The following is a 19,530-nucleotide window of genomic DNA, read 5'->3' as shown; positions in this document are numbered from 1 at the left end:
ACAACATTGTGGGCCGAAGGGCCTGTATTGTGCTGTACTGTTCTATGTTTTTAGTTGCTTTTTACATATATGTAATATATCCGATGGAAATAACTTACATTTGGATAACTTCCAGTTTCCATTTCCAAATGTAAGTTGTTTCTATCGATTATATTACATATATGTAAAAAGCAACTAAGATATAATTGTCACAGGTTGATTTAGAAATGTTTCCAAATGGAAACTTCCATTTTTATGTTCCCACCATCATTTTGAAACAGAAAAGATTACAATCATTGCTGTCGCCACAAATCAAAGCCTTACCACGCATTCATTCTCCTCGTAGACACGTGCAGATTCAACCCAACTTATACACCTTCCTTTCCCCTACAGATGTTGCTCAACCTGCTGACTTCCTCCGGATTCCGGCATCTGCAGTCTCTTGTGTCTCTTCTGCACCAACCTTCGTTCTATTCAAACCGTTAATTTGCACTTTATTGTAACCATTGCCTACTGACTCATCTTTTGTGTTTGTTTCCCAAACCGTATCAATTCCACCCATCACTGAGTCTTGTCTTACACCAATAGCACCATTGCTATCCTTAAGGTCCTCCCTATAAGCAACATTTCAACGCTCAGGTTATCCTCCCTGTTACTCAAGGTCACTTTTGTCTAATTAGGTTTCGAGGGATGTTTCTAATTTTAGGAATTTGGAGAGTGCTCTCACTCCGTGAGGGCGGGAAGAAGCCTCCGTTCCATGACCTCCTCAACATGGCATCCGAGTCCGTTCGTCGTCTTCCAAGGAAACGCTCACGATTTGAGATCTAAGCGCAAGAAGGTAAACCTAGGGTACAACGGTTGCCGCATCAAAGTTTTCGAAAATGATTTTTAAAATGTTTTATTTTCTTCAATGGCGGTGCGTTTGTTTCCTAGCAGCACCAACACCGGCGCTCTGGATACGTCAACGTAACCGGGGCAACGGTGGAGCTAAACAACAGTCCCCACACTTCACGGCAGCTCGTCCACTCCATAACAGTTGATTCACTCAATGACAGCATGACTTTACCACTCTTACCTGGGAACACCTTCAACAGGAACGTGAGTAACCAATACTAAGAACCTGGATACTTTACAAATTATTTTCTTCTTTAAAACGAATATTAAAACTGGGTTTCCCCAGCAGGAAACTGTGAGGGGATCACGAATGCACAGACCTCAGCTATCATTCGGAATGCGAAAGTTCATGGGACCTCCTCCTGCCATAAGATTTTTAATTGTCCGGGACTCTAATACTAATATTTGTTTTTTTCCCCTTATTATAGTTAGGAAAAGAAAAGTTTCATAAATCGCATCATTTCGATTTCCCAAATGACGTCCCAGTGATGGTAGGAGAGGAAAAGCCTGGAATTGGTGGGGAGCCATTGCTTGGTCAGAAGTTGAAACCCAAGTTCAGTGTATTCCCAAAGGGACAAGGCAGTGATGCACCATCGTGGGTTGTCTTTGATAAGCAGGTATGCTTCAGTCAGTACTCGTTTCACTTGAAACTTATAAAATAAAACAACCCTTGCTGAAAATTTGTGTGAATGTGTCTTTGTGATTGAGATTAAATTCCACTAAATAGTTTAATCTATAAAACCTTTTCTGGTTCCTTTTTATTTTCTCCAGACTTACTCAATGATATTCACCCTTTGCAGTTCTTATCGTGGTTGCTTCCAGTGCTCACTTCCTCCGTTACTGCATCAGTAGCAGAACATTCTGTCACTAAATTGCTACCATTACATTTTACTTCCTCAGCCTAACCACCTTGCCATTTCATTCATCACATTCAAATTCCTCAAACCTTTTTTGTTTAAACCTTGAACTAATTAGGTTTATAGGCCAAATGACCTCCTTTCCTTACTGAATGTAACTCGCCACAGTTCCTCAAACTCTTCCAATTTTTTGCTCTGCATCTACGACGTGTTTCATGTTAAGGGTGATCACTTGTCCCTACTTATAATGAAGAATGATCATTCACTGAGATATAGGAGGATTTGCAGCACTAACAAGCATCACATACTTGAGTCCTATTTAATTCCTTCCAATCAAGTATGCACATTTAGGATTTTGGCAAGACGGTTTTAATCTAAGGTGTTTTCCCTTCATGTTTTCTTTGATTTCACTGTAGCCTTCATGTCAGAAAATTTTGTGTTATGTTCTTTTATCCATTTCTACAGTTGTCATTGCTTTATTCCACTCTGACCAATCCAACCAGAGTATGTCTATCAATGGTTCCTCTGCAATTCACTGCACTAGCCCCCAAAAAATTAATCCTTGTCTCACTTTTTTCATTTCTTTTATTTGTTCATTTTTTTATGAGAAGCAGGCTATGCTGGCAAGGCCAGCATTTATTGCCCATCTTGAAAAGATGATAGAAGGCCACTTTCTTCAAATATTGCAATCTTTCTGGAGATGGTGCATGCAAAGTGTTATTTAAAAGGAAGTTCCAGGGTTTTGACCCAGGGATCAATGAAGGTATGACAACATATTTCTGTGTGAACATGGTGTATGATGTGGGGGTGGGGAAGAAAGGCAAATGGTCATTCCCCTGTGTGCCTGACGTCTTCATCTGCTTGGTGGGAGAGGTCAAGTGTTTGATAAGTGTTATTGGACTAGCCTCGGTGAGTAACTGCAGTGCATCAGATGTGTGCCATACCTGGGTAACGTTATCTAAAGCCTCATGATTTAAGTTCTGAACATTACATACCTTTGATATTCTTTGATATGCCCTTGGATTGTTTATACCTTATCTTTTTCAGAACAGCAATAACTTCTTCTGTATTTACATTGGCACAAGCAAATCTATTCTCCATTCCATTGCCAGAATCAACAACTCCACAGCACTCACTTCCTGCCTCTCCCGCACACCCTGAGCACTAAGACAGACCCAATGGATTTGGGGCCTTTTGCTTGAGATTCTGACCTTAATTCTCTCAATCCACTGAATCTACTTATTCTTTCTCCATAATATGGCTTTTACTTTGACTGATTTACTGCTGAAACTGCACCTCAAATAAAATTCTGTTACGCTTATCTTATCTTATTACCAATTTACACTCATCCATCAGATAAATCCTTGCTGACATGCCTTTCTTCTAGTTTCCAGTATGTTAAATTATCACCTTTGAGTTTAAGTTCCTTCATAGCCTCTTATGTCCATCTATTCTGACAATCCTTATTGTACTTTTCCAAGCCCTTGTGTGCTTTCTTCATTTTACCATTGGTAGGTGTGCTTTTAGCTGCCCATGTCTCACTTTCTGGAATTTTCTCTAAGTGAGTTTTCTTCTTTTAAGATTCCCTTTTGAGTGAACTTTTTGACCAATGTAGGAATAACAGTAGGTCATTGAAGCCCATTTCACCATTTAATTGTATCATGGCCAATCTTCACCTCAACTTCATCAGTCAACTTTAATGATATTTCTTAAAATTCTTATCTAATCTCAAAATCAAATGATTGATAGTATCCACAGTCTCCTTTGGGAGAGTTCAAGATTTCTACTATTCTTATAAAATAAAACAGAATTTGGCGACATTAAATTCAGAATCGATTAACTGTGTTCTTGTCTAACAGGTGCTTTGCTTTAAAGCCTATTTTCAAGAAAGTGTACAGGAAAGAAGAGAAGAACAGTATCGAATAAGAAAGTGCAAGATTTACTTTTACTTGGAAGATGACACAATGCAGGTTATTGAACCAGAAGTAAAAAACAGTGGCATCAATCAAGGTACTGAAGTTCAGTGAAGCCTGTCTCCACAGATGCCACCTGATATGGGAGATGAAAATGGTGGCCAAAGAGAATGCAGCAATAAAGTATTCTGCAATGATTTTATCCATTTATTCAAACCAGGCCGGTGGAATTAAGATAACCTTTAAAGTTTTATTTTAGTTATTCTGTGTGAATTACTGGAAGTTTAGCCAGACCATCAAAGTTATGGGGAACAAGTTATTGCCTAGACTGTGATTTAAGATAAGAAATGCATAATAATATTAACTGAATAGACCAGAAGCATTACAGGTGTAAAACAGAGAAATGGAACAGAACAAGGCAAACTTCAATCTATGCTTTTATTGCTTTTTTAGGAACGATAATCCATCGTCATCGTATTCCTCTTCCACCTCCAAATGATGACCAGTTTTACACAGTGGATCATTTCAATCTCTGCCAAGAGATTGTTTTCTATTCAAAGACATTCATGATTGTAGACTGTGATCAATTTACTAAAAACTTTCTCTGGAAAATGGGTGTCAAACTGAACCCACCAGGCTGCATTCCTGAAGATCCATATACTTCAAAACGTGAAAAAGTAAGACTAACTTTTTATATAATAATTGCAAGAGTATATTTGAAAAGAAAACCTAGCAGCTATGTCAATAATTTTCTAGTTGAACATTATAAGTTGGAACAAAATTTCCCAATGACTGTTATAATATGTTACTTCTAATGCTATTGTGTGTGTTTTGAGGTGATAGAGCTAACATAAATTTCAACGTAAAGCCAAGGATAATGAATGAATTATTATTTTTGCCATTTACATTTTTTCTTTCAATAACCAAAAGAATGTTTTTTCAACTATGACAGAATTGATTTTCTCACAATTTGCTACCAACAGGTGATATAGCTTTTTCTTATTACAATTACTCTGTTCCTCTCTCCACAGATGCTGCCTGATTTGCTGAGCATTTGCAGCATTTTCTATTTTTATTTCAAATTTCCATCATCTGCAATTGGTTCCTCTTTGTTTGCTGTAACTGGTCCTGGGCTCATTACATTGTCCACGTTTACACTTGGATGAGAAATGGGAAAGAATTGCTCATCATTTTGGGGAGCCACCACAAAATTGCATCAATAAATTTAAATTTACAGTAAATTGGGAAATGCATTTGACAGTATGTTATCTTTCTCAGCCACTTTTCCTCTTTATGCTATAATTGAATGATCCTGAACACACAAGCATCCAGTTTGTACATATACCAGTTTGGAATATATGCAGCTGATTTGCATGTGTTCTGTACATTTGCTACATGTGCATGGTTAAATTATTGACAAGTGCAATAATTGGAGCAAAGTTTATGCTGGATTATTTAGGTGGATTGACTGAGCTCAAATGAAAATATTTTGATGGCTTTATCTATTGAATTATTAAATCATGCAGATGAGGCAAATACAAGATTTCACTTGGATTTTGTTTGAAGTAAATGAACTCAGTTGGAATGCACAGACAGCATGACAATTAGCCTTTGGGTCAGACACGTAGTTTTGAGATAGCCAAAATATCCTTTTTGTGATTCCTCAGCTGCATGTAGATGGACTGTGCACAACTACAACAACTGCCTTTAAATAGTCTATTACTTACTGTCAAGGCTCATGCAAAATAATTCTATTATAGCAAGATGCCAGGGAATCAATACCTTCCAAAAGTATCACAGTAATGCTTTTTCTAATGCTTTTTGGAAAGGAAAATCTAAAACTCTTGAGTAAATGAAGGTCAAATGGACTAATATGTGCTGGACAACTTAAAGCAAAGCACTTTGTTTTAGTCTCTCTGCACAATAAAAGAAAGTAAATGTATAAGATAGCTTAGATTGAATGCATCCTGAAACACATATGGAAAGAAAGTTAATTTTGAAGAATCTTTGTTATGGTGCTCCATTTTTATTCATTGCGCACCTTCTGTATTTCTTGTAGATGGAGAAAAACATGCAACCTCTCCGCCCATATGAGAAAATTGATACACTTAAGCAGTTCCTGGACCATGATACACATGTGTTGCGATTTTACTGTTACTGGGATGACAGAGAGACTCAGTATGGAGACTTCAGGGAATTCATTCTGCATTATTACCTGGCAGATGACACAATTGAAATTCGAGAAGTTCTACCCCCAAATTCTGGCAGAGATGCTGTTGGCATCTTTCTCGTCCGAGGCAAGCTACCAAAGGTATAAACACAAAAACAAGTTATTTATTGTTTCTAATGTGTCCTTTTCTTAAGCATTCTGCAAGACTACATTAATGTTAAGTCTATTTTTACTAGAAATAAATAGAGTTGGTGACGGTGCTGAAAAATGGGTGCAAGATTGCAAAGGTGCACCTGATTCAGGCTGCTTATAAACTTCGTTATGACTGGCCAGAGCTAATCACATTCATTAGTTCCTCAGCAGCCTGTCCAATTTCTGGAGTAGCCAGGAGTTGAAGCTAGCCTGGAGTATCAGTAGCCAGCTTGCAACTCTGAAAAGACAGATACATTGTGGAGCTTATAAACTATTGGGGGGTGAAAGAATTGGTGATTTGTAAATCTTTTTAGCAGCCATGGCTCAGCACAGGGAGAGCAGGTGTCATGTTTTACCAATTCTGCAAAGGGACATTGATGACAAATGGAAATCCATTGAGACATCTCTAGGCACATTCTGCAAAGGCAGTATGAGGAAATTGCTGAAGAGATGAAAGCAGCATGGTCCTGGATGCAATGCCTAAATGTTAAATGACCTTACAAATGTGGTCAAAATTAAATACCATATGTACATTCCATCAATAGCCCAGAAAACTGCTCAGTTCTCCAGGCCCCAAGTACTTGCCTTCAACAATTTCTATCAAAAGGACCTTAGAAGGCAGGAAGGAGGTGCAGTGGTCAAATTACTTCACTCATCCAATTCAGTTGAGTAATCTAGAACCATGAGTTCAAATCCCATCAGGTAGCAACAACATAGGAAGTGGAAGAAGAAAGGCAGGCATATGGATAACACCTTTCTGGACCTGATTGCAGTTCCAATGAGCACCACGATGAATCTCTATCCAATATATAAGCCTATGTTACCTTCATTATATTGCTGACTAGCAAAGGATTTATAAGGTCAAAAAATAAAAGCCGCCACATTAGTATTTCATTAAAGTCAATATTCCATTTGCCATACAGATGTCAAACAAAAAGCGCAACTGCTAGGCAAGCACAGCAAATCAGACAGCATCTGTGGAGAGAGAAACGCAGGACTTAATGTCTTTTTTTCAAACAAACGCCAATTTGTACATTCCCTATGGGCCTGTCTTCTGAGTGCCTTTGACTGTTCCGGTACTTCTATGCATTTCATAGTATTTACACAGATTAATTAAATAATCTGGAATTTAAAATAAAAACATGCTGCTCAGTGGTGACAATGAAAGAAAAACAATCAGCATCACATACTTGATTTCCTTCCCTACTGTCCTCACTTCCCTGGATAAGTTTCCAGACGCATAATGAAATGGTTGACTTTCAACTGTCCTTTGAAATGGCTGACTTTCAACTGTCCTTTGAAATGGCAAACTGTTCAGCTGTGTGAAAACTACTACAGCAGTTTAAGAGTCCCCATATCCTTATCAAGGGTATTTAGGGATGGGTAATAAAGTTTTACAAAATATACGTGTGGTGAATCATTGGCATGAGGGACCTACAGCCAAGAAAGTGAGAACACGTGTGAGTTCTGCTCTACCGGACTCTGATGAGGACTTAACTGAGGAAATCTATAGGTGAAGTCTGAAAGTTGGCCAATAAGGTGGTTGGTTGTCCATCAGGTCTGCCAGGAAGCCTGCATTCAATGTCAAGGAATATGGCCAAATTCATCAAAAACTTTGCATAGTGATTTGCATAAAGTTTGTTGAAGTAATAGACAACTCTATAGGTACACAGATGGAGACATCATGCAGTCTGATAGCCAATATCTCAACTTCTTTTGCAACACAAGGAGCAACTACCGAACAATGGTGTGCAATTGGTTGCTGAGTCAGTTGGCTTCATGACTCTGCATAAAAGTATTCAGAAGGAATTGAAGTTTGTAGCAGTAATCCAGGAATCTATGCTGAACTGCTACACTTGGCCTTTTGAAGGACTCCTTTGGTATCCTTTCATGGGATCACATCAGTCATGATCTCGTTGCTGTCACTCCAGACAAGAGCCACTGAAAATCAACCTCCACAGCTTTCAGCAGCCTACTCCACTCCAAATAGGCAGCCTTCCACCAGCAGCTAATGAACAAGTACTGCATAGAAGTTTTGCAGTGAATTTAATACCCTGATTTTCAAATTCACTTTTACTTAGTTGACCAAAGGCTATGCTGGTGCACTGAAGGCACTGGTGAATTCCATCATCAATGTCAGCCTTTGCTACAAGTTGGCTCTGAGGATATGGTAAATAGTCCACTTTTCCAGGGCCTTGTCATGCACCTTTATTGTCAGAGAGTGGCTTTGTACGGTTGATATGGGAGCTTTGTTTTGTGATTGTTTAGCATCAGACCTATATTCTCATCTGCTTCAGTGAATAAGTCGATTATGGCTTGGAACCCAGTCACTGAACACATGTACTGTAGCTCAGGTTGGAGTATTCCAGGTTCTGGAATGGAGGCAGCAGCTCCAGCCGGAAATTTTGTTGGAGGTGAGGTGCAGTATTGTGGTGAAAAAAAAATTAAAAAGGTGCTGGAGCAGTTACACAGCCTTACTTCCTTTATTAAACAAAGATACAATGTTAGCACTCTACCTATTCTTTGGCACTACTCCTGATGCCGGGAAAGGTTGAAAAACTAGTCAGAGACTCCACAATTTCCTCCAATGTTTCTTTCAACAGTTCAGGATGCATTTTATCATTGATTTAAAAATCACAAAACTTGACAGAGAAAGCGGCATTATCATGGATGGAGAGGCAGAAGCAGAGCTAGGGGAAATTCAGAGTGTTGGGAAGTAGCTGAGGATTTTGTTTTTACAGGAGCAGTGAAGTGGTGTTGCAAGTAAGTAGGTGGATACACATTGTGAGAAAAAAAGAAGGGATCAAAGATAGCCACATCACTGGATTGTCTCATAAGTTCGTAAGTAACATCGTGGATGTTGTAAACAGAGGGTGAGGATGGAAATTTAAGAGGATTTAAATGAAAGTTGAAGTTACAATGAATAAGATATCACTCTAGGCAGAGAGAAATATCACACTCAAGGGGTCTTTAAAGGGGAAGTGGGAGTGATGGAAGGAATTAAGGTACACAAACATGGAAAAGATATAAAAGAATAGAGACAAACTCAAATGGGACCTGTGTAAAGTAATATGCAATAAATGATGGTCGTACTACTCAGAAGATCATACAGCAGGGAAAAGAAACAGAGCTAACAATTGAGATTTATGACCTTTCATTGATGTATTGTGTGCTGGGCAGGGAGGCTTTGATGAGGAAACCCTACTTGGGACTAGGTTCCAGTTATACTGATAGATTCACCTGGGTTGAAGGAGAAGAGCCTTTTTTTGTGAGATAATGAAAGTCTTGAAAGATGATTGTAATGGTTAAGTGGCTGGAGGACAGGGAGTTTGTCTCCTAGGATGTTATAGGAAGCGACAGAGAAGACTGCTTGGGGCCCTGTCGGAGATTTTTGTAGCTTTGTTTGCCACAGCTGACGTATTGGAAGATTGGAGGTTAGCGAATGTTGTGCCTTTATTTCAGAAGGACAGTAGGGATAAGCCAGGGAACTGCAAGCCAGTGAGTCTTACAACAGTGGTGGGAAAGTTATTGGAAGGGATTCTGAGAGACAGGATTTATTTGCATTTGGAAAGGCAAGAACTGATGAGAGATAGTCAGCATAGCTTTGTGCATGTTGTTTTGTGGTAGCTGTGCAGTGCAAAGACATAAAATTACTATAAATTACAAAATAAATAGTTCAAAAAAAAAGAAATAACACAGTAGTGTTCATGGGTTCGTGGGCCATTCAGAAATCTGATGGTGGAGGGGAAGAAGCTATTCCTAAATCGTTGAGTGTGGGTCTTCACAGACTCCTGTATCTCCTCCCCAATGGTAGTAACAAGAAGAGGGTGTGTCCTGGGTGGTGAGGGTCCTTAGTGATGGATGCTGCCTTCTTGAGGCACTGCTTCTTGAAGATGTCCTCAATGGTGGGGAGAGTTGTGCCCGTGATGGAGTGGCTGAGTCTACAACCCTCTGCAGCCTCTTGCGATGTTCATCACATACATTAATGATTTGGATGAGATTGTAGGTGGCATGATTAGTAAGTTTGCAGATGACACCAAAATTGGTGGCATAGTGGACAATGAAGAAAGTTGTCTAAGGTTAGCACAAGATATTGATCAACTGGGAAAGTGAGCAAAGGAATGGCAGATGGAATTTAACTCTGACATATGCCAAGTGATGCATTTTGGGAAATTAAACTAAACCAGGGCAGAACATACACAGTGAATGGCAGGGCCCTGGAGAGTACTGTAGCATAGAGTTCAGAGTACAGAGTTCCCTGAAAGTAGCAACACATGTAGACAAGAGAAACAAAAGACTGCCCCTACACCACCTCCATCCAGGGATCCAAACAGTCCTTTCAGGTGAGACAGATTTACCTATACCTCCCCTAATATCATTCACTACATTCGGTGCTCCAAGTGTGGCCTCCTCTACATTGGTGAGACCAAACGAAGACGAGGTGACCATTTCATAGAACATCCGCACTCTGTCTGTAACCGCGATCTACATCTCCCCGTTGCCAATCACTTCAACTCCCCCTCCCACTCCATCACTGATATGTCAGTCCTCGGCATCCTCCACTGCTTGGAGAAGTCCAAACGCAAACTGGAGGAACAGCACCTCATTTTCCGTCTTGGGACTTTACAGCCCAATGGCATGAACATTGAATTCTCCCACTTTAAGTAAACCAACAATTGCCCCCCCCCACCCCACCACCATGCCTTTTCTACCCGTTTCTAGCCTATCTCTTTTTCTCCTTGCCTATTTTTTTTTCTTCTCCTCCACTCCCCCCATGGGGTGCCTGCCTCCATACCTTTGACATAGCCCCTGGTGGATCTGCTCCCCCCTCTTCCCCTGCATCTGCCTATCATTATATCTTACCCGCATCTACCTATCACCACCTTGTGCCCACCCTGCCTCCCCTCTTTTGTCCACTTATCACTGCTCTGTTTCTTCCCCCTACAGTACATATTTGGGCGTCCCATTTTCCTATCTTCAGTCATAGACCCTCTGTTTTTCTCCACAGATGCTGCCTGGCCTGCTGAGTTCCTCCAGCATCTTGTTTTTTTTTTACACACGTAGACGAAGGTGGTGAAAACGATGTATGGCATGCTTTCCTTCATCTGCTGAGGCACTAAGCTCAAGATTTGGGACATCATGTTACAGTTGTACAAAACATTGGTTAGGTCACACTTGTGTGCAGTTCTAGTCGCCACACTACTGGAAAGATCTGATGAAGCTAGAGAAGGTGCAGAAAAGATTCACAAGGATATTACCTGGATTGGAGGGCTTGGGTTATAAGGAGAGATTGGATAGGCTGGGTCTGTTTTCCCTAGAGCAAAGGAGGCTGAGAGGTGATATGATAGAGGTACAGATAGGGCAGAGAGCCAGAGTCTATTTCCCATGGAAGGAGTGTCTAAAACTAGAAATCTTGCATTTAAAAGAGGAGGTTTAAAGGAGATCCGAAGGGTAGATTTTTCACACAAAGGGTAGTTGATATCTGGAATGAGCTGCCAGAGGAGGTGGTGAAGGCAGGAACAGTAACAACGTGTCAGAGGCATCTGGACAGGTACTTGAATGAGCAAGGTACAGAAGGATATGGCGTTAATGCAGGCAAGTGGGAATAGACATGGTGGGACAAAAGGCACCATGGTTTATATGTTGTACAGCGTATAGAAATGTGAGTAGATCATTCAGCTCCTTGAGTATGTTCAACATTCATTTTATTAGATCATGGTTTATCTGCAGTTTGTTTCCCTGTCTTTGCTACAAGATCTTTGATGGCCCCACCTGACAAAAATCTATCATTCATGGTTTTAAATGGAATGTTATCAAATGTCTCCTCCAGAAAATAGCCATAAAGACATTCTTATCCATAGTTAGTGATCACCTCCTCAAAAAAAACCTACCAGATGAGTATGACTTGCCCTTCAAAAATCAATGCTGATTTTTCTCTCATTAGTTCAGCTTAAACCAACTGCTCAGTTACTCTATTCCTATGACAGATTCCCTGGACCTGATAAGAGACCAATATGGGGGTGAAACTTGTGATTTTCTAATTCAATGGCACAATTCCCAAATCAGGAGAGCTTTAAAGGTCTAACACATCTAATATTTCCATATATCTTTTTATTCCCAGTGGTGGAAAGCATCAAGTCCTAGAGATATATTTAGTTTAAGTCTTGTTATTTTGTCCATTGCCACATATTTTTAATATACTGAAAACAACAAACTCCTTCCATTGATTTATTTTTCTTTTTATCCTTGTGTAGCTGATATTTATTCCCTTCTGTGAAAGTGCTTGCAAAGTTCATTTCCTAATTAATGATTAAGCTGTCGCCTTGCCTATCTTTAATTAACCAGTATTTCTCTTACTGTTAGATTATTAATATTTTTGGCTTATTAGTACATTTAGTTTGAACTGTTCTCATGTTAGAATTGTACAAAGAAAGCAAGAAAAATATAATTTTACTCAATGTTGTCTTGAGCATTCTATTTTTGCTGAAAGAATATTCCAGATCGATTATATCATCCTGGTGAGATTACAGACCGAACACTACTGAACACTTTTGGACCAGTGGGGCCGGGAAGCCGCTATATTCTGGATAGTCTCAAGGTAGCAAAATCAATACTTCAAGACTTACCAACTATAATGTCTTTAAAAAGGTTCTAAAATTATTGACATACTCTTCCACAAATATAATCGTACTTTCTAGACTGGACATGTGCAGCAAGAGTTCTACAAGGACTGTGACTTGATGATTGGGACAGTGATAAATGTCTGGGGACGGAAGATGGTTCTCTGTGACTGTGATGAATTTACAAAAGAATATTACCGGAATAAGTATGGTGTTGGTGAGCCAATTTTTATTTTCATGTTTATTTTCATTTGTCTTTTCTAGTATCTCCCTTGCATGAGTTCCATTGTGAAGACAGTAAGCAGGCAGCTTATGTTAACATTATTTTGTCTATCAACCATGATAGTTACACAATTTACTAAAAGTTTGAACAACTTTTAGATGTTTTACTGCTGAAGAAGAATATGTTTAGAGAGGAAATAAATCATATCAGAAACTTCATTCACCATGATTGCCAGAAAATCACTGCATGGAATACCTTACCCTGGTACTTTCCAATTAAACTGAGAATATTAGTCTTAATTTTATCAGTCTTGTAATCTTCGCACATTTTTTATGAACATTATATGACATCTGTTTTAACCACAATGTGATACAGATCTGTAACCACTTTTACTCCTCTACAGCAGATTGTTTAGTCTGAATTTTAGCTAGTAGAATTGAGATGTGTTCAGGATGGATGCTTACTTACAAACTGCCAAATTTTATGCTGTGTTAACTTCAATGGAATATAAAACTGGTAAGGATTTAAATGGACTTCCAGGCTGCACCTGCCAAGTTCCTACTGGGAGAATTAAGTAAAATCATGGGTCTAGACTTCAATGCAATTTGAAGGAGAAATTATTGATAAGTTCTGCATTATTCCACAAGCAAAAATAGAAAATCATTGAGACAGGTTCCTCTTAGAAGCTAGATGATGTCGATAACTAGGGCACAAGAAGTCTACACTTCATTGAGGAATGGTGCTTACCGGGAAGAAAATGGAAAGTAGTGAAACAAGCTGTAACTATATTTCTACTGCCAATGCAGTAAACATGCTCCCTTCATATCCATGTGTTTATTTCTCTGACTCATGTACAGATATAATGAGTTGGTGATTTCAATGGAATGTCCCAAGGAAATGAAATTAAATGTCTGAATGCATGTATATGTGTTTGTATGTCAAGGGCAGCACAGCCTGAAAGAGTTTTGCTTCCTTCTTGCTTCCACTCTGATTATGTGGGTTCTGAGGTGATTGATGTGTGAACTGTAGACTGGGTGGGGAGGGAGGGGAGAGATATGGATAGTTTGTGAGATGGCATAATCTTTCCACCATTTACACTAAGCTTCTGTGTGCTCCCAATGCATGACTTGGATTTCTCAATATCATCCTGAATGTTACTTCTGCACATTGAGCAGCCAGGGTTTCTGTCAACAAGAATGTTGCATTTTTCAAGGAAGCTCAGAGAATATCCTTAAATCCTTTCCCCATCACCCTTCCTGTGACAACATGCCTGTTCATACACAAGAATGTTGACATAGTAGTCAATGAAATGGGAGTATGTTCTTCTACTTCATTGCCTCCCCTTGCATCTATTTGAATTCAAAACACAGCAACACATAACACTCCGTGTGGAAAAATGGAAAGTGCCATTTAATAGTTGGAGCCCTGTCACCAGCTGGTGTAGGAATGTATTTGCAGGTGTGTTAAATTGATGCAATTATATTCTAGATCAATGCAGACTGGTGCTCAATAAATTATTGGTTGCTCCGAATGTACCTGCTTATTTGAAAGAGACTCATGATCAAGTACCTTGTCTGAGCTGCATTAACATGAATTGGTACATTTGCCATACAGTGCTGGATTCGTGCTCCTATGTAGTTCTATTTCTCTCATGCCTTGCACTAGCTCCATCAAATGCAGCATTGGAAAAAATTGACACCTTCTTGAAATGAGTTCCAAGAATTTCTACCAGAACATGTTGCAGCCCAACGTACCTCTATGATATTGGGTGCAGCTGGTGTTTTGATGTACAGGTTAATTTTTAATGGTGTTAGCCACTCACAAAATGGATGTCCACCTGAGGCACTAAGTGACATTACAGTGTAATTAGTGTGGGCTCTATAAGGCAAATGTGTAAATGAAGAGGTTGCATGAAACTGACAGAGTCTGCATCAGAGAGAATGGGGACACATTCATAAGCTGCAGATCCTTTGCCATTTGCAGTGCTTCTTTGCTTTTTGGATCAGAAAGCTGGAAAGCTGAGTTTAAAGGAATTCACCAGCCTTTTGATAACAAAAAACACCAAAGCATTTAAAATCATACTATTCATACTTGATATTCTGGGAAACAGCACCAACATATGCTGGAGACACAAATTAATTAACCAAATGGAAAGAATTCTGGGAGACATTTAGTGTAGGGAATATCATTGACCCTCCTGGTTTTGATCTCCCCTGAAATCAATGGGCAGCCATCAAAAGAATCCTCACAAGCCATGAACAATGTGACCACAAATAGAAGCTGCAAGGTAATCAAAGGGCAATTTGGACATGTGTCCTATTTATAGAACCCTTTACATCAACCTGCCTGCTGAGATATGCAGTTGGAGGTTCCTTATTCCTCCACTTGGCATCTCATGAGATCTCCAATCTGTAGATTGAAAAGGCCATTCAAATACAATTTTTCTTGTGCAATGCAACCTTAATAATAACACATCTGTAATGTTGTGGTTTCAGAATTGCCATTGGTGTTATTATGCCCCAAGATGGAAGTTAGGTAAATATTAGTTTCATTTATAACATGGGTAGCTTATTTTTTTAAAGTGTATGGACTGACTGAAGTTAAGTATGAGGCACTTCCTGTCAATCCAAAAGAAAAAGCTCTCTTATCTTTCAGGGGTTACCTTTGCCTTTGCCTTTTTACTTTTTTCCCAGTGTAAATGGTCAGTTGGTGGCGCTGTTGGTCTTAGAAGGAATCTCCAGATAAAAGATACAGTGCTATCTCAATACAACACAGGTGTCAAGGGAATAACTTGAAACTAATATTTACGTAACTTCCTGGTATTTAGGGCATAATAATATCAGTAGCAATTCTGAAACCACAACATTACAGGTGTGTTATATCAAGGTTGCATTGCACAAGAAAAAAGAGTATTTGAATGGCCTTTTCAATTTGCAGATTGAATGGCCTTTTCAATTTGCACAAATACCTGCTACTCTTTGGTGACTACAGGTAATATCACCATGTAATTAATCTTCCTTCATTCACAATATTTATTGCATAAAAAATACATTGAGCATTGCATCTAATGAACAAATGACATGGCAATAAATACAACTAAATCAAAGTCACTTCAAATATCTGAGGGAAAAACTCTGAGAATTCAAATCATTATGCTATTAATATGAACTCTTGATCCAATAAAATACAGTATTAAGTACATAATAAAAAAAAAAGAAAATGCTGCACATATTTAGCCCATCAGGCAGCATCTATGGAGATAGAAACAATTAGTTTCAAATTGCTGACTTTTTATCAAAAATGGGAAAAGTCGAGATAAATGGAGGAAGAAGGTGCAGAGTTATTATCTGGAAGTATAAAAGGGAGATATTGTTTATGCTGACAACCTGAGCTAAAATGAAAATATGCTAAAATTCTCCTTTATTAAAATAACTTTTTGTACTAATGTTTTACTATATATTCAAGATTAATCCAAAGTAGGCCATACATTGCTATTTCATAGCCTCCGATGTATCCAAACCTTTGGCCCTAATGGAGATACACAGTTTATAATACAAGCACCACGTGCCATGTTAAGTGTAGAAAACTTATTGGCAATTTTACATTATTTTGACTGTTGCAAATCCATTGCCACAGACTGTGTCCAATAAACTGATAACTTATTTTGAATACTTGATTGCTAGTTTTCAAATTCTACAACACTCTTTTGTGCTGAATATTGGAAAACAGCTAATTTTGTATTCCATAGCCCATCATAACTTTTTGTTACAGCAGTCTGAAGAAACATAGCTTTGGCAAATTAATGCAGCATCCAGTTCTGGTATCTTAATGAGTTTAATGCTAATTGTTCTTTGGCATAATGGCTTAAATCAATTGTTTATTTGATAATATATTCACAGCGGTATTAGAATCTAATAGAAATTATTGATTAAGCTTGATTGAGTTGAGAAAATCATTATTTATTGCAGAACTAGATTACAAAATTGTTTCAATTATATCTTAAGAGGAAGAGAGATGCCATGATTTGTGATTGAATGTTTTTTTAATCTTCAAAACATTGTTCATACTGTTCATTATGTTTGTGCCAAGTGATTTCATGCATGCAGTTATGCCTTTCTAAGATTAACTTCTGATAAGGCCAAACAAGGCGATGATATTACGTAGAAATTCAGATGTGGTGGGTGGTCCTAAACACACTCCAAACATGTTATGGAATGAAATGCTTTCAATGGAATGAATTTCGTAGGTGGCGTTCAATGTGCTGAGGCTGTAGTGTGGCACATCTGGCTCAACTGGCAAGGGATAGTTACCAACTCTCCACGTGAAACACTAAGTGTCAGGTTTTCTGTAAACTCTATAATGTTTGCCAATATTTGGTAACTGAACTAAATGATTTTTTTCTAACCCTATTGAGTCTAATATTTACTTTCAACAGTGACATTTTAGATTTCCAAAAAAAGAGCTCAAAAAAGGAGGGACTAATTATTGTGGAAAATAACAATAATTAGAACTATTGCAACCACCTGTAAATTGGTCTAAGGGGGAATAATTTCTTGCCTCATAGTGGTTTCAACTATGACCACCTCTGGTGTGGGGGTGGTGGTGGGAAATTAGAAGGATATTCCTTCCTTCCATGATAAAATCAGAGTGGGATGATTGCTGATGATTGTGTAATATTTAATTCCATTCCAACCCTTCAGCAAATGAAATGGCCTATGCTTGCATGCATCAAGGTCCAAATAATTGTTCAGGCATGGGCTGAGAAATAGCATGTATCATGCATTCTACAAAAGTACCAGGCAATGATCATCTCCAACAATAGAAGCTCTAATTACCTACCTTTGATATTCACTGGCATTACCATTGCTGAGCCCCTACCATCAAATTTTCTGGGGGCAGGGAAGTGTGTGTGTGTGTGTGTGTGTGTGTGTGTGTGTGTGTGTGTGTGTGTGTGTGTGTGTGTGTGTGTGTGTGTGTGTGTGTGTGTGTGTGTGTGTGTGTGTTACCATTGACCAGAAACTTATACCATAGCTTAACACAATCCAGGACAAAGTAGTTCATCTGCTTGGTACCCCATCCACAACATTTCCACCCCTACTAACACACCATTACGGCAGTGTCCACTATTTCCAACAGTTATTCATCAATGTTACACCAACAATACCTCCCAAACTCTCAACCCCTAACATCAAGAAGGATAAGAGCAGCAACCACATGGGAACACCACAACCTGCAGGTTCCCTCCAAGTTGAATGCTGTGACTCGGAAATATAATGTAATTCCTCCATCATTGTTGGACCTGAATTCTGAAAAACTACCTGAGAAGAAGTACATCACCAGAAAGACTGCAGTTGTTCAAGCAGGTGTGTCATCACCATTTTCTCAAGCGTAACTGGGAATGTACTCATCTGTGACACCAGCGTCCCAAAAAGCTGAATTTTAAATAAAGGCACTGATACAATGGATCTGGTGGGACCACAAATGCTGTAAATCTGAGGGAGGATATTAAAATCATGGTCTTTACAGTTACAGTTCTCAATTCCTCGCCAATCCTTAGAATCAATTGCCACAATATCCTTTTGAACAACATTACTGTGAGCCATGATCACAGCAGTGTGAGCTTCCACTAGAGTGTCAGACACGGGTGATTTCTGTTTATACTGTAGTGGAGGTTGAGATATTGACCATCAGATGCCATGTGATGAGTTGGGTCTGCAAGTTTGGAAATAAAGTTGGCCTCTACTTCTGTGCTGGAAAGGATAAGCTGCAAGCTCTGCATTAAATTGTCAATGATATGGTAACTGGACTCTCCATGCTGCTTGTCAATTGACTCATGTTTTTCAGCAGGGCTGCCAATGCACAAAACATCTCATTGTGCATGCACGTCAGCCTTTTTTCTGTGAGCTTGCTACAAAGTCATCTGAATCCTCTGCAACAGAAGGATTTCACCCTTCAGGGAGTAGATTGCTGGCTACTTTTTCTCCCTGCCCTACCTAAAGGCCACTCGTATCCATTGATTCACAATGTATGGGCTTTACCTCCACACTAATGCTTACAACACATGGGATCTCAATATCAGAGCCTATAACTGTGAGAGAATGAGTGACAGGAAGCTTTCTTCATCACCCTCATGCAGCTTAACCTCTGCTGCCTGACTGGGGCTGTCATCTGAAAGGGGAACAGCAAATAGATAGTCACCAGGTTAGGCATCATCAGTGAAGAAAGATTTTTTTCTGTTTTCATTCAGCTTTTCTCTTCACACCTCCTCCAGAATCTCTGACTAACAAATTTACTAACTCCCCTGCCCCACCCCCACTCTCACTCATCTGGGACCATTATCACATGTCCTCATGTGTCAATCATTCTTGGTCTTCACCCTTGTTTTCTCCACCCCTCCCCATCTCTGCAACTTAAAACCTGCTTGATTCCCAAGTTTCTCATTTCTGATGAAAGATCATTGATCTGAGGTGTAAACTCTTTTCTACTCCACCATTGCTGCTTGACCCACTGAGTATTTCCAGCATTATCTACTTTTACATCAGATTTCCCTTATTTGTAGATCTTTTTTTCTCACTTTTCAACAAAACAGTAGTGCTGCAGTGAGGGGATGTGGGTCAACTAAAGACACAGATCCTTTTAACATCAGTGTGTTGTGAATCAGGAGGGATTTAGAATGAAAGTG

The 19,530-nt window shown here is 39.1% G+C and overlaps 1 protein-coding gene across 1 annotated transcript in view; it reads left to right on the top strand.

Annotated features, from left to right (window-relative positions):
- Window positions 1-944: 944 nt before the first annotated feature.
- The window catches only part of efhc2 (EF-hand domain (C-terminal) containing 2), a 41,096-nt gene continuing 22,510 nt past the window's right edge, over window positions 945-19,530 (top strand). Inside the window, exons 1-7 of the mRNA XM_052014014.1 lie at window positions 945-1,077; window positions 1,302-1,490; window positions 3,590-3,740; window positions 4,097-4,320; window positions 5,703-5,954; window positions 12,496-12,603; window positions 12,704-12,842. Of these exons, the coding sequence (XP_051869974.1) occupies window positions 1,036-1,077; window positions 1,302-1,490; window positions 3,590-3,740; window positions 4,097-4,320; window positions 5,703-5,954; window positions 12,496-12,603; window positions 12,704-12,842 (1,105 nt within the window). The 5' untranslated portion in view covers window positions 945-1,035. The remainder of the gene's footprint in view (window positions 1,078-1,301; window positions 1,491-3,589; window positions 3,741-4,096; window positions 4,321-5,702; window positions 5,955-12,495; window positions 12,604-12,703; window positions 12,843-19,530) is intronic.

This window comes from Pristis pectinata, chromosome 4 (assembly GCF_009764475.1).
Source record: "Pristis pectinata isolate sPriPec2 chromosome 4, sPriPec2.1.pri, whole genome shotgun sequence".
NCBI lineage: Eukaryota > Metazoa > Chordata > Chondrichthyes > Rhinopristiformes > Pristidae > Pristis > Pristis pectinata.
The sequence above is the reverse complement of the archived record's forward strand: the minus strand, read 5'-3'. Positions and strand labels throughout refer to the sequence as shown.